Raw genomic sequence first — 14,393 nt, 5'->3', positions numbered from 1 at the left:
GGCAACCGTCGGCGTCACGGCCTTCTTGGTGGGCTACAGTCCGCGTGACCCAACCCCTGTTTGCACGTTCGCCTCCTTCGCGGGGTGCAGTCACCGCGCGGGGCGGCCGCCCGTGAGGTAGCTATCACGGCTTGTGACAACGAATAAAGCTCCCGGACAGCGGCGCCCTCAGCGATAGCTGGGTGGGCAGCCCCGGCCGGGAGCAGCGGCCCGTGAGTTATCGTGAGGAGCGAGCAGCGGAGCCCACCTCCGGCCCGACCCCGCATCAGCCGCCCGGCAGGCGCGACATGAGCCTGGTCTGGCACCCGCGGGATGGTCTTTGAGCCTCTTCTCCGGCAGTTACCTCCGGGGACGGTTGTGGCCACACCGACACGTATTTTCCAAATAAATCAGTGCTTATCTTGCGACGGCGGCGGGGCCGAACACGTTAATTTATTTTTTCATTTTCTCAGCAAGCATTTGCCCAGCATTTTTACAGTGAAACAACTTGGTAAGCGTTTGGAGGGAGCAACCGCCGGGTTAGGAAATCACGGACTGAGCAGCTTGTGGAAGCCCGCATTGGCCACGCCCCTCCTCTAATATTTTGAAGATTGTTGCGTCTTGTAACTATCGGTGTGCACAGAATCCTACCCAAGGAACGTCGTGGTCCAGCGATGCAAACAACTGAAGTTTCAAGGTTTATTTCTATTGCTAGATGATCGGGATAGCCCCAGCAACTGAGAACCACTCAGTCTTGTCAGCTACAGTGGATCCCTTATGGGAACAGCAAATTTTAGCGCGTGCGCCCTTTTCTCTCCTCTTCCAGCCTGTCCAAGCGCTTTTGATGAGTAAGAAGGCGACAAATGTCAGCTTTTGCAACTGCAACTCATGGGTTAGAAGAGGAGATGGAGCAAGCACAAGGCGGGCAGGCTAGCCTTGGTCTTCTGAGCAGCTACTGTCTTAGAGTGGTATTCATGCAGAATAGTTGAAAGTCCCTGGAGGGATTCATGATCCCCTGCCTTGATCCGAGGCCATGGGTACTGGAATGACCTATTGGAGTGACTGGAGTGTGTCTCTGGAGTGACCTAATTCACCCTGCTCTACTTCTAAGAAATATTATCCTCCGACTAGACACAGTCCTTCCTTCACAGGGGTGAATTTGATTTCTTTTTGTCCCCCTTCACTTTCAGGGATTTACCCACCACCAATGAAAACCTCGAAACTTTCTAATCTGCTGACATTGGTGGCTAGAGGAGTGGCAAGGTGTCATCCACTTTAGGGTATTTTACACTGCTCATATTTAGACATAGGTTAGGAACAGGCCAAACCTCAGTGGCCATTTGATCCTGGTGAAAAGGAGTAATAGGAGCTAAGGGGCTGATTTTTCAGTGTTTTTTGTTTTATTTTGTTTTGTTTTGTTTTGTACCAGGGGTTGAACCCAGGGGCGCTTATCCATTGAGCCACATCCAGAGCACTTTGTCCATATTTTATTTTGAGACAGGGTCTCACCAAGTTGCTTAGGGCCTCACTAAATAGCTGAGACTGACTTTGAACTCACGATCCTTCTCCCTCAGACTCCTGAGTCACTGTCAGTGTTATTTTTTGAGGGAATTGTTGCCTTTATGCAGCCAAAACCTTACATGCTCCTTTTTCTAGGAGAGAGCTACCTCACCTGGCTTTTACTGGGCAAATTGCACACTTGGGTGCAAAAGGTGACTTTTTTACTCATGCATTTGGTAGACACAAAGAAAACAATCACTTTTCTAGGTTAAGCGATGATTCCAAATTCTTACATTGCTATGTGATAGCAGTACATGTTGGCCTCTGGAATCTGGCTATTTGGGTTGAAATCCCACCTCTATTTCTCACTAACTCTGACCTTGGACAAGATAATTACTTCTTCATGTCTTAGTCTTCTCATCTTGAAAGTGGTCATAATAATAGTAACTAATGCATGTGTGTGTGTGTGTGTGTGTTAACATATATAAAGTACCTAGAACAATTCTTGACACAGTTTTAATAATTATTAGCTATTATTATTGTTGATACTGGGTACATCCCTTTTATTCCATCACATGGGTTGAGAGGTGAAATGCACTATTGCTTTGATCCTGTGGAACTTGATAACCAAATGTAGGATTAAATTGCTGACCAAGCCCTATTTATATTTATAGCTGGAAGAGCCTGTATTGTCTTCATAATACTATAGAAGAATTCAAGATAGGAGAGAGAGGCAGCAGCGAATGAAGACTATAAAAGAAAAGAAGAAGGAACGACTAAGATTGAGGTAGAGTAGGTGATATAGGCGAGTTGTCCATTGACTTGTAGAGTTGCACTTTTTTGTTCCCTTTGGCCTGGCCTGGTCCCAAGGAGTAGGATTGGACAATGTGAAAGCACATATCAATGTCCCAGGAAGCTGCCCTTCTACCTAAATCATTCCCTAGTTGCAAAGTTCTGGCTCTAGAACTTTACTACCTAAATTAATGTCCTGGCCCTACCACTTGTTACTATATTACCTGAGACAAATCATTTCTTTTTTTTTTTAATTTTTTAAAATTTATTCTGATGGGGCTGGGGATGTGGCTCAAGCGGTAGCGCGCTCGCCTGGCATGCGTGCGGCCCGGGTTCGATCCTCAGCACCACATACAGACAAAGATGTTGTGTCCGCCAAATACTAAAAAAAAAAAAAAAAAAAAAAAAAATATTAAAATTTATTCTGATTTGTTATACATGATGGCAGAATGCAATTCATTTCATATTACACATATAGAGCACAATTTTTCAAGACATTGATTGTACACAAAGTATTTCACACTATTCGTGTCTTATACTTAGGGTAATGATGTCTAATTCATTCCACCATCGTTATTACCCCCTTGCCCCCCTCCTTTTCCCCTCCCTCCCTTTTGCCCTATGTAAAGTTCCTCCATTCCTCCCATGCTTCCCCGCCAATCGTCATTATGAGCTAGCATCCTCATATCAAAGAAAACTTTTTGACCTTTTGTTTTTTGGGATTGGCTCGCTTCACTTAGCATTATATTCTCCAGCTTCATCCATTTACCTGTAAATGCCATGATTTTATTCTCTTTTAATGCTGAGTAATGTTCCATTTTGTGTATATACCAAAGTTTCCCTATCCATTTATCTCCTGAAGGGCATCTAGGTTGGTTCATAATTTCGCTATTGTGAATTGTGCTGCTATAAACATTGATATGGCTATGTCCCTGTAGTATGCTGTTTTTAAGTCCTTTGGTATAAACCGAGGACTGGGATAGTTGGGTCAAATGGTGATTTCATTCCAAGTTTTCCAAGGAATTTCCATACTGCTTCCAGATTGGCTGCACTAATTTGCAGTCCCACCAGCAATGTATGAGTTCACATCCTCGCCAACATTTATTGTTATTTGTATTCTTGATAGCTGCCATTCTGACTGGAGTGAGATGAGATCTTAGTGTAGTTTTGATTTGCATTTTTCTAATTGCTAGAGATGTTGAACATTTTTTCATATGTTTATTGATGGAGTGTATATCCTCTTCCGAGAAGTGTCTGTTCAGTTCCTTAGACCATTTATTGATTGGGTTATTTGTTTTTGGTGTTTTTTTTGTTTGTTTGTTTGTTTGTTTTGGTGTTAAGTTTTTGAGTGCTTTGTATATTCTAGAGATTAGTGCTCTATCTGATGTGCTTGTGGTAAAGATTTGCTCCTATTCTGTAGGCTCTCTATTCACTTCACTGATTATTTCTTTTGCTGAAAAGAAGCTTTTTAGTTTGAATCCATCCCATTTATTGATTCTTGGTTTTAATTCTTGCACTACAGGAGTTTTATTAAGAAAGTTGGGACCTAATCCAACATGATGGAGATTTGGGCCTACTTTTTCTTCCATTAGGTGCAAAGTCTCTGGTTTAATTCCTAGGTCCTTGATCCACTTTGAGTTGAGTTTTGTGCATGGTGAGAGATAGAGGTTTAATTTCATTTTGTTACATGTGGATTTCCAGTTTTCCCAGCACCATTTGTTGAAGAGGCTATCTTTTCTCCAAAGTACGTTTTTAGCACCTGACGAATCATTTCTTTATGCCTCATCTATAAGATGTGCAAAATAATAGCAGCTACCTTCCCCACCCACCCACGCTGGGGATCAGACCCTAAGGTCTTGCACATGCTAGCAAGTGCTGTACCACTGAGCACTTGAACCCCAACTCAAACCCACTTTTTAGAATGTTCTGTTCTGTAGTAAAGGGCAAGGTTAGTATCTAGCAATGGGTAATGCTTAGTTAACTTTGATATCACTTTAGTGTGCTTTGTGAAGGTGATACCCTTACAATTCAGTTTAGTATTGGCACAGTAAGCAATAAAAGAGTGAAAGGGGTTTTATCACCCTCAGATAATTTAGTGGGTATTTTATGCTTTTAAGAATTATCAAAATAAGGGGCTGGGGAGATAGCTCAGTTGGTAGAGTGCTTGCCTCGCATGTACAAGGCCCTGGGTTCAATCCCCAGCACCACAAAAAAAAAAAAAAAAAATTACGAAAATAAGTTGATACTTTAGTCTTTAAATATTTTGGTTCTTTATCAGACATGAATGGCATTTAAGGGAAATGTTATAAGGGTTATCAATCCTCAAAGGGCCTCTTGCACTTCTTTCTCTTGTATAGGAAATCTGCCAGGACTAGGAAGGTAACCCAGAGGAAGCCATCTTCAGGGCCTGGTAAGAAAGATGAGGCTGTGTTCAGCTGCTGCCTGCAGACCTCAGCAAAGAAGGCCACCTGTATAGGGCAGTAAACTTGGTTCTCTCACTATCAACCCTACTTCCTTCCCAGATTCTCTAAGGGCCTGAATAACTCACGCTCTGTAAATTTCATGTACAAAGTTGAAGAAACAGGTAAAGCCACTTAAAACCAAAAATTGTGGAGTAGTTGCAGCCAACTTTTTCAGTGTGACCAAAATTATATCAAATCCTAAATGATACTGAATAAGACCTCATTCTAACCTTCCTCCTTGCCAAAATGTCTGTCTTCCCAAAACAGATGATTCCTGACTTAACATGGTATCACTTACAATGTTTTGACTTCACAGTGGTTCAAAACTGATATGCATTCACAATAGAAACTGTACTTAAAATTTGAATTTTGATCGTTTCTCAAGCTAGGTATATATGGTATGATACTAAACACTGGACAGTGGCAGTGAGCCACTGTCAGCCACACACCATGATGGGCAACCACCAACACTCTACAGCATGCTTTGTTGTTAGGCTGAGATGTTTGATAGGTTAGATGTATTAAATATATTTTTGATCAATGATATTTTCACCTTATGAAGGGTTTGTCTGTACATAAGCCCTTCATAAGTCAAAGAGCATCTGTATTCCTTCCTGTACTTATATGGTTAGCTCCCACTTCTCTTCCATTCTTGTGGATAAACTTGAGCCAAGCCTGTATAGTTAATTCTTAACATTCACTCTTCTAGTTTGCCAGCTATGCTTTCAAGAACCTGGGGATCCCGAAAAGTTAGGAGAATTCCTTCAGAAAGACAATCTCAGCGTGCATTATTTCTGTCTTGTGAGTACAAGCCTCCTTTACTTTGAATGTCATGGCATTTCCCACACAGACTATTTTGGCATCCAGTCTCAAATTTATAGTATTGTTTGTTTTCCTTAATAGGCTTTTTTTTTTAATCCAAAAAATATAATATATGTACCTGGTATAAAATCCTGACACTGTAAAGTATGTGCAGTTAAAAGCTTCTTCCCAAAACAATATCCTCAATCTTTCTTGCCCTCCCCGAAGACAAATACTTCCATTACTTTGGGATATCCTTCAAGTTATTTTTTTCCCAGTATTCTTTTTTGTTAGGTAAAATTTGCATACTATAAAATGCAACCAATTTTAAGCGTACAATTTGGTGAATATTGACAAAAGTATATCCTTGTATAACCACCACCCTAATCAAACAGCATTTCCATCATCCTGACCTTTTCTAGATAGTTCCACCAGAGATAATCACAGTTGTGATCTATAGATTATTTCTGCATAATCTGACTTTATATAAATGTTTTTAATACTTCTTAGTTGTAGATGGACACAATGCCTTTATTTTATTTTTATGTGGTGCTCAGAATCGAACCCAGTGCCCTCCACATGCAAGGTGAACACTCCACTGAGCTACAACCCCAGCGCAGACTTCATATAATTTGAACCATGATGTTTATACTTTTTCATATATGGCTTTTTTTCCTAACACAATGTTTTGGAGATCCATCCATGTTGTTGCCTAGTAGTATTCTGTCACATGAATGTGTTACAGTGTACACCTGCTAGTGTACATTTGAATTGTTTCCATTTGGGAACTATTGTGAATAAAGCTGCTATGAACATTCATGTCCAACTTTTTTTGTGAACATGTGTTTTCACTTCTCTTAGGCAGATGTCTAGGAGTGGAATTACCAGTTGTATGCTAAATAGATGTTTAACTTCATGTGAAGTTGCCAAGTCATTTTCCAAAGTGATTGTACCAGTTTGCACTCCCACAAGCAATTTATGAGAGTTCCAGTTGCATGATATCTTGCCAAAACTTGGTATTGTCAGTCTTTTTCATTTTAACCATTCTACTGGATATATATTGCTATCTCCTTATGGTTTTAATTTGCACTTCTCTGATAACTAAAGATGTTGAGTTTCTTGATCATTCTCATATTTTCTGTGAAGAATCCATACCAATATTTTTGTCCATTTTTAAAATTCAGTTGTTTGATCCTATAATTGAGTTGTAAGAATTGTTTATCTATTCTGGATACAAATTGTTTTTCAGATATCTGTATTGTATTTTCTTCTGTGGCTTGCCTTTTCATTTTCTTAATGGCATGTTTTGAAGAACAAGTTTTTAATTTTGATGAATTCTTCTTTATTACTTTTTTCTTCTGTGATTAGTACTTTTTGTGTGTCCTAAGAAATCTTTGCCTACCCATTGAATTACCTAGGTGACTTTATAAAAGTCAATTGTGAATTTGGATGATGTTTATGTCATTTGATCTATGTGTGTCTATACTTAAACCCTACCCCACTGTCTTAATTATTATTGCTTTGTCTTGAAAGTAAGTATTATAAATGTTGTAGTCTTTTCCAATATTGTTTTGGTTATCAGGTCCTTTCCTTTTCTTTATGAAATTTTTATTAAGCTTATTAGTTTTCTTTTCCAAGAAACTTCTGGGATTGTAATTAGGGTTACTTCAAACTTTGATTATTTTGGGGAGAATTAACAAATTCTTCCATGGACACAGTATATTTCTCCATTTATTTGGGTCTTTTAAATTTTTATATCGGCAAAGTTTTATAGTTCTTTATTTTTTAGACTTTTTTCCCACCCAATGGCTGGGATTGAACCCAAGGCTTGCACAATGTAGGCAAACATTCTACCAATGAGCTACATCCCCAACATTTTATAGTTGTAGTGAAAAAGTCTTGCACATCTTTTGTTAAATGTATTCCTAAATATTTTATGGTTATTCTATTGTAAGTGACATTTTAAAATTTCATTTAAAGTTTGTGGCTTAATATAGAAATGCAGTCTATTTTTATATGTTGATTTTTGTATCCTGAAATCTTGTTAAATTCACTTAGTTCAGTAATTATTTTTCTTTATTTTGTTGTAAAATGCCTTAGAATTTACTGTGTACATAGTCATGTTTTGTGAATAAAGACAGTTCTGTATCTTCTTTTCAATCTTTGTCTTTTATTTATTCTTCTTATTATACTGGCTAGGACCTTCAACCTGATGTTCAATAGAGGTGCTGTGAATGGTTTTCCATGTCTTGTTCTCAACATTATGGAATAGCATCTAGTTTTTCATTATTAAAATATGTTCACTGTAGGTTTTTCGTAGGTGGTTTTTATCAACTTGAAGTTCCCGTTTATTCCTTGTTTTCAGAGAATATCATGAATATGTATTGAATTTTGTCAAATGCTTTTTCCGCATCTGTTAAGATGATCTTGATTTTTTTCTCATTTGTTAATGTGGTTTGTTACATCAACTGGATTCTTTAACATTTAATGTTGAACTAATTTTGCATTGCTGGTCTAAACTCTACTTGATCATGATATAGTCTTTATATAGTGCTGAACTCAATTTGCTAATATTTTGTTTGATTTTTACATTTATGCTCATGAGAAAGATGGATCTTATTTTCCTTTCTTGTAAGTCCTGCCCAGGTATCAGGGCTTGGTTAATTTTTGTGCATTACAAGTATATACATTTTAACTTGTATCTTTTTTTTAATCTCAACACATAATGCTACCTAAGATGTCATTAAATAAATTGCCCTATAAATACATATATAATCCAACAAGTTCTATTCCTTAGAACATATAGAACACATAGACCTAATTTTTTCTTTATAGCTCTTTGGCGTTTCATGGTATGGGTGTGCCAAAATGTAATAAAACAAACCCCTGTTATTAAAGGATGTTTAGATTATGATATTTATTGATTTTTCTGTTTATAGCAATAACATGATGATTGTATAAAATGTGAATACTTTATAAATAAAACAGAAATCTCTCTCATTATTTTAAAACCCTGAGATAATAATACTCATAATATATAATATCATATATGTTTTAAGCGTAATTGGGAACATGCAGCTGAAATCAAGTGACCTAGAGTCATCTAACATGGCAGGGTAAACTTTTCTATAATGCAGAAATAAGATAACCTGAACTCCCATTACACATTTCCTAAATACTTCAAGTCCAGCCCCCTCCCCAATACTTTTGGTAGATTCTTGGTGTGGAGGTGAGGTGCTGACATTCTCCCAATGCATGTAATAGATCAGTTTAGCTTCTTTTGCTTTGATTTCCTATTCCAGACACTGCTTTAGAAGTTTTTCAGAAACAAATGGCCCTTTGAAGGGTGTTTGTAAAAGAAAATACAATTCCTTTCCCTTCCCCTATAATGCAGAATGACTGTAGTCAAAAAAATTTTTAAATCCTGTTTATCTTCTTGTAATACTCGAAGAAGGGTATTTATTCTGTACTGAAGGGACAATACAGCAGGAGGGGTAAGAGTGTGGGCCCAGGTGTAAATGACATCTCTGTTCCTCCTTACCATGTGACTCCAGCCTGATCACTACACTGCACCACATTGACCTCCTCTGTAAGATAAGGGTCACAGAAACTATGGTGAACATAAAATGGGAGTGTTTCTCCAAAGTCCTCAGCACAAAATAGGAAAGATGAAAAGCAGTGTAGCATAAAGATACAAAGAGTACAGGTTCTAGACTGCTAGGGCTTTGAACAAGTCACTTATTCCTTATAGAAAAGAGGGCTTTTAGGGTACCCAATGGGTTAATATTTGAAAAGTGCTCAGAGTACCCAAACATAATGCTACCTAAGATGTCATTAAATAAATTGCACTATAAATACATATATAATCCAACAAATTCTTTTCCTTAGCTCTCTTACCCTGGCATTCTAGCTCCATTGCACTATGTTATTCATCATCAATGTTGACAGCCTTGTTTTGCTGCTTCCCCAGATTCTATCTAGCAAGCTGCCTCAGAGGGGCCAATCCAACAGAGGTTTCCATGGATTCCTGCCTGAAGACATCAAAAAGGAGGCAGCCCGGGCTTCTAGGAAGGTTAGAACCCCCTGCAATAGGGACCTCGTGGTAGGCCTTTTCTCAGACCTCTCTCAGAATCCCTGTTTCTGTTCTTTCCCTAATTGCTAGGTCAGAAGTCAAAGGACTTTTGGATTTCCCAACTGATCTTTTTGTTTTTGCAGTGCTAGGGATCAAACCCAGGGCCTTGTACATGCTAAGGAAGTGCTCTGCCACTGAACTATCTCACCTCTCTCCCCAGCCCTAGTCCTTGAGCCCCATTTTCCTCTGGGATGTAGTATTCTAAGTGAAAAGAGGGAACAGCATCCTGAAGACAAACAAACAAAACAAAAAAGTGCCCCTTGAAACCCAGCTTTAGGGGCCCTGGACCTTTCACAACCACTAACGAAATGAATGGTTATTCACAGATGTGCCACAGCATGTCTGTTGTCTTGGGGTACTGAGCACTGTCTGGGATCTCATTTGCAGATCTGCTTTGTGTGCAAGAAAAAGGGAGCCGCTATCAACTGCCAGAAGGATCACTGCATCCGAAACTTCCATCTGCCTTGTGGCCAAGAAAGGGGTTGCCTTTCACAATTTTTTGGAGAGTACAAGTGAGTGAGGAATTGCAAAACTCAGGCTGCTCTTTTGCAACTTGCTATTTAGGCACTAATGAAATCACAATCTGATTCTCATAGGCCTGTTTTTGCACCAGTGAATCTGTTCCTCCTTTCAATAATGGGAAACAGAGTATTGACTTGAAGATTTCACAGGGGTTTCTTCTTGCTTCTCATCCCCTCCTTAAATTACAAACAGCTGGGGTTCTTAGACAGCTGCTCTGAAGTAAGTGGGGATTTCAGGAATGAGAAGCTGTGGAGACAATCCCGGGAGCTTTGCTCAGTGGGAAAGCAGCCATGAGAAGGCATGTGGCTGTTCTTCACCCTGCTCCTCCTCCTCCCTGTGAGTGTGGAGATTCACCAGGCACCAGGCGGGATGACTGATTGTCCTCCTAGGCCAGGCGGCTGGAATCTGCATCAGTGACAAGCCAGAAACCAAATCTATTTACCCTGCCACAGATCATTTTGTGGAAAACATCGGCCAACACAGAACATCCAACAGGTGAATGTGGAAGAGGAAAGCTGTGTCTTGTGTTGTGAAAACTTATCCCAAGCCATTGCTGAGAACATCCAGAGCCCGTGTTGTAGTCAAGCTATCTACCACCGCAAGTGCATCCAGGTGGGGCTTTCTCTGCCCTGGGGGAACCTTCCATAGTTGCCTTAGTTCTCTACATGGAACCAGAACACCCTGGGAATGCTCAGTCACATCTTAGCTTCAGTACACCATGCTGAAGGCCTCTGTGCAAAGTTGTTAGTAGTCAGAGAGCAGAAACTTAGCCCAGTCTCTGGTCATCCTTGGCCTATGGGACCTCATTCATGAAAAGATTTAGACTGAGCAAAATCCTCGGGATTGCTAGAGCAAATGGAGTCATCCCAGAACAATTCAAAGAACCTCAAAAATCACATTGGGATAAAAGAAAAGGAAATGTATCCCCTACCTAGTCGGCATGCCAAACTCTATAACCAGAGATGACAGCTGAGGCATGCATGCCTGGAAACTTTCTTGAAAGCATTTTGATCCTGGGCCTGGCACCTGGATTTGCAGCCCTCATCCTAACCTACCCAAACTCCTTTCCCATACCCCCATTGGGTGAGGGTGAGAGTGGAAAAGAAGGTGGTGAGTGTTTTTACCAACACAAAGCCCTTCTGTTTCTCTTATAGAAGTATGCTCACACATCAGCAAAACATTTCTTCAAATGTCCTCAGTGTAACAATCGAGAAGAGTTTCCTCAAGAAATGCTAAGAATGGGAATTCATATACCAGACAGGTAGAGAAAACTGTAAAGCAGGAATTGAGCCAGGGAATGGGTTGCCTGGATTTCTAGAGAAATCACACTAGGTGAATGTGAGGATAGTTCAGAGAATGAAAGCAGCTGGACACTGACATACAGTGAATACCAGAGGTGGGAGGAGCGCTTTTCAGTTATCAGAAGAAAAGGCAAGGAAAAAATGGATGGGAAGATGTTTCTAAAAAAAAAAAAAAAAAGGGGGCATTTTGGGGATCAGGAGTCCCTGTGAGGTTGGTTCTTGAATTCCTGGGCAAAACTAAGGAACCCTCATGTTCCAGTCACCCTGCGTCAGCCCCCTCTCACAGCCAGGCCACTCACTTGTTGAAGGTGTTCAGGTAGCCTGTTGGACTCCTTTGCTGTGCCTCAAAATCACACTGGGATAAAAGAAATGAGAAGTTTGGGCTTCTTCTTAGTTCCTCTTTGATGGACAAAGGCTTCACCAGCTGATTTTGTGTCCCTTATTCACTATTTCTTCTCCCACTGCAGAGATGCTGCCTGGGAACTCGAGCCAGGGGCTTTCTCAGAACTGTATCAGCGCTATCAGCATTGTGATGCCCCCATCTGTCTGTACGAACAAGGCAGAGACAGCTTTCAGGACGAAGGGTAGGGAAAAGGCCCTGACTAGAAAGAGCTCTTGTCAGTGTCATCTTAGATCTTGGCACAGTTATTAGGAGCAAGAAGTTGTCGTTTATCTGCAGACCTCAGGTGAATGCAATTGCTAACCCCATTTTGACCAGCTCTGACTCATTTATGTGCAAGTGGTCCAGTCTCTCTGCATGGTCTGCTTCTTCCTGTGCCCAGCAGAGAGACACTCAGAGCCAATTCCTTTCCAAATCCACCTTATGAGTGGTTGTGCCTGCCTACAGGGTCCTGGGATCAGCACGTGGTCTAATTCACACATCTGAGATGAGTAAAATGGATAGTGAAAGCCGTCAACATAACCAAGGCTGGTCCATAGCAAACATCCCCCAGAGAAGCAGTTAATGTCTGTTTGTCCCGACATCCCCCCTTGGCTCTCCCCATAGGAAGTGGCGCCTCATTCTGTGTGCTACGTGTGGATCCCACGGAACCCATAGGGACTGCTCCTCTCTTAGATCCAACAGCAAGAAATGGGAGTGTGATGAGTGTTCACCTTCTGCTTCAGCCATAGGTGGGCTGGAGGGATGGTCTGGTCTAAGAACTGGGTTGGGGCTGGGGAACTTGTGGTGCCTGGGGATGGAGGAAAGCAGGCCACCAGAGGGGGTTTTGGGAGCCTTAAGATTTGAAGGAGAGGCCAGGTGTTGTGGCGCATGCCTGTAATCCCAGCAGCTCGGGAGGCTGAGGTAGGAGGATCATGAGTTCAAAACCAGCCTCAGCAACTGAGTGAGGCCCTAGGCAACTCAGCAAGACTCTGTCTCTAAATAAAATACACAGAAGGGCTAGGGTTGTGGCTCAATGGTTAATTGCTCCTGAATTCAATTCCTGGTACAAAAAAAAAAAAAAGGATTTGGAAGGAAAGTGGCTAGGGAGGGGCCTAAGGACCTACTTGCACCTGGGAGAAACAAAGGGTTGCATTTTCCTTCCCTTCCTTTCTTTCACCACAGACTACAGACCTGAAAACTCAAATGATATTCCCTGCTGCAGCAGCACCTTCCACCCTCAGGAGCATTTCTGCAGAGACACCAGCCTGGAAGAGAATCCAGGCCCTTCTTGGACTGATTGGCCAGGACCTTCCTTAGTAGAAATTCCAGAGTCCTCTGGTGGCAGGAAGAACCACTCCTGGCAGTCCAAGGGTGTCAGAATCACTAAGAGGTGCAAAAAGTCCAAGTAAAAACTTCTGAGTAGTTGCTGCCAAGCACAATTGGGTACGAAGAAGCACTCCTCCATTGGATTTGGGGGAGGGAGCACTTTGGGACTGTGAGCCAAGGAAAGGGGGCCAGCAGTGAGACTAGAGCCAAGGAAAGAAGTCCCAAAGGAGCATAAGGAGCGCTCGGAGTCCAGATGCCAACAGTCAAGCGTATTTGTGGCTATGAGAATGCCTCTGCTCTTTTTTCCCCAATTCTCTTTCTTCTCTTCTTCCACCAAGATTCTTCCACCTTTATATGGTTTTCGTATGCCTCTTCTTACTTCACTCAAGTTTGTTATTATGCAAATAAAGGTTTTTCTCTCCATTGACGTCTCCTTATAAATTCACTCATGAATTTTTCCAGCATTTTTAAGGAATCTGGAGCGGGGCGTGGGGGGTAGTAAGGGAATAAGGAAAGTCACCCTTCTACTCCATAAAATTTAGTAAATTAATGTAGAACTTTTACCTTAGAACCTAGGTATGTTTCTTTGAGAAAGAATCAGTTTGCAGGGAATTTGACATCCTAGGGCAAGTGTTTTAGTCACATTTCTGCTTCTGTGACTAAAAGAAGAATAGTAGAGGAGGAAAAGTTTATTCGGAGACTCATGGTTTCAGAGGTCCATAGACAGTTGGCTGTATTCCTCCACTAGAAGTGAGGCAGAATATGATGGAGGGAAGCCACTTCCATGATGATCAGAAAGCAGAAACTCCACTTATCAGATACAAAATACATACCCCAAAGACATACCCCCAAAGCCCACCTCCTCCAGCTACACCCTACCCACCTTCAGTTACTACTCCATTAATCCCCAACAGGGAATTAATTCACTGATTGTGTTAAGGCTCTCATAACCCAATCATTTCTCCTCTAAACCTTCTTGTATTGCCTTACAGCTTTTGGGCGATACCACATCTAAACCATAACAGGCAAATAAGTACACAGGTTCTCATCAGAAAGGTCAGCCAGTATGAGTTCACACTGGACTGAATAGGTCCTTGTGCAAGGCTTGGGACCCCAGACTCAAAAAACATGCTAGGGACTCTTGCGCCCAGTGAAGCCAGAGACTGTACTCATTACTGGCCAGTGTGTTCTCTACA

The 14,393-nt window shown here is 41.2% G+C and overlaps 1 protein-coding gene across 3 annotated transcripts; it reads left to right on the top strand.

The window, feature by feature from the left end:
* Positions 1-6: 6 nt before the first annotated feature.
* Positions 7-13,620, top strand: Phf7 (PHD finger protein 7). Of its 3 annotated transcripts, XM_048801161.1 has the most exons (12): positions 7-676; positions 806-1,132; positions 2,154-2,266; positions 4,629-4,681; positions 5,443-5,534; positions 9,505-9,606; positions 10,054-10,178; positions 10,641-10,800; positions 11,343-11,449; positions 11,957-12,073; positions 12,496-12,620; positions 13,054-13,620. In XM_048801161.1, exons 3-12 carry the CDS (start codon positions 2,223-2,225, stop codon positions 13,278-13,280), a joined length of 1,152 nt encoding a protein of 383 aa, XP_048657118.1. In that variant the 5' UTR covers positions 7-676; positions 806-1,132; positions 2,154-2,222; the 3' UTR covers positions 13,281-13,620. The 3 variants fall into 3 exon arrangements, with proteins under 3 accessions (XP_048657118.1, XP_048657119.1, XP_015349951.1); XM_048801162.1 differs by lacking the exon at positions 806-1,132 and having other exon boundaries at positions 7-490; XM_015494465.1 differs by lacking the exon at positions 806-1,132.
* The last annotated feature ends 773 nt before the right edge of the window (positions 13,621-14,393 follow it).

This window comes from Marmota marmota, unplaced genomic scaffold, assembly GCF_001458135.2.
Source record: "Marmota marmota marmota unplaced genomic scaffold, marMar, whole genome shotgun sequence".
In the NCBI taxonomy this organism is placed as follows: Eukaryota; Metazoa; Chordata; class Mammalia; order Rodentia; family Sciuridae; genus Marmota; species Marmota marmota.
This window is presented reverse-complemented; position numbering and strand designations above follow the sequence as displayed.

Coding starts and splice junctions, on each gene's coding strand:
- Phf7 (XM_048801162.1), top strand. CDS start 2,223: ATGAAGACTATAAAAGAAAAGAAGAAGGAACGACTAAGATTGAG. Junction 5,535..9,504: donor GCGTGCATTATTTCTGTCTT/GTGAGTACAAGC, acceptor CTGCTTCCCCAG/ATTCTATCTAGCAAGCTGCC. Junction 11,450..11,956: donor GGAATTCATATACCAGACAG/GTAGAGAAAACT, acceptor CTCCCACTGCAG/AGATGCTGCCTGGGAACTCG.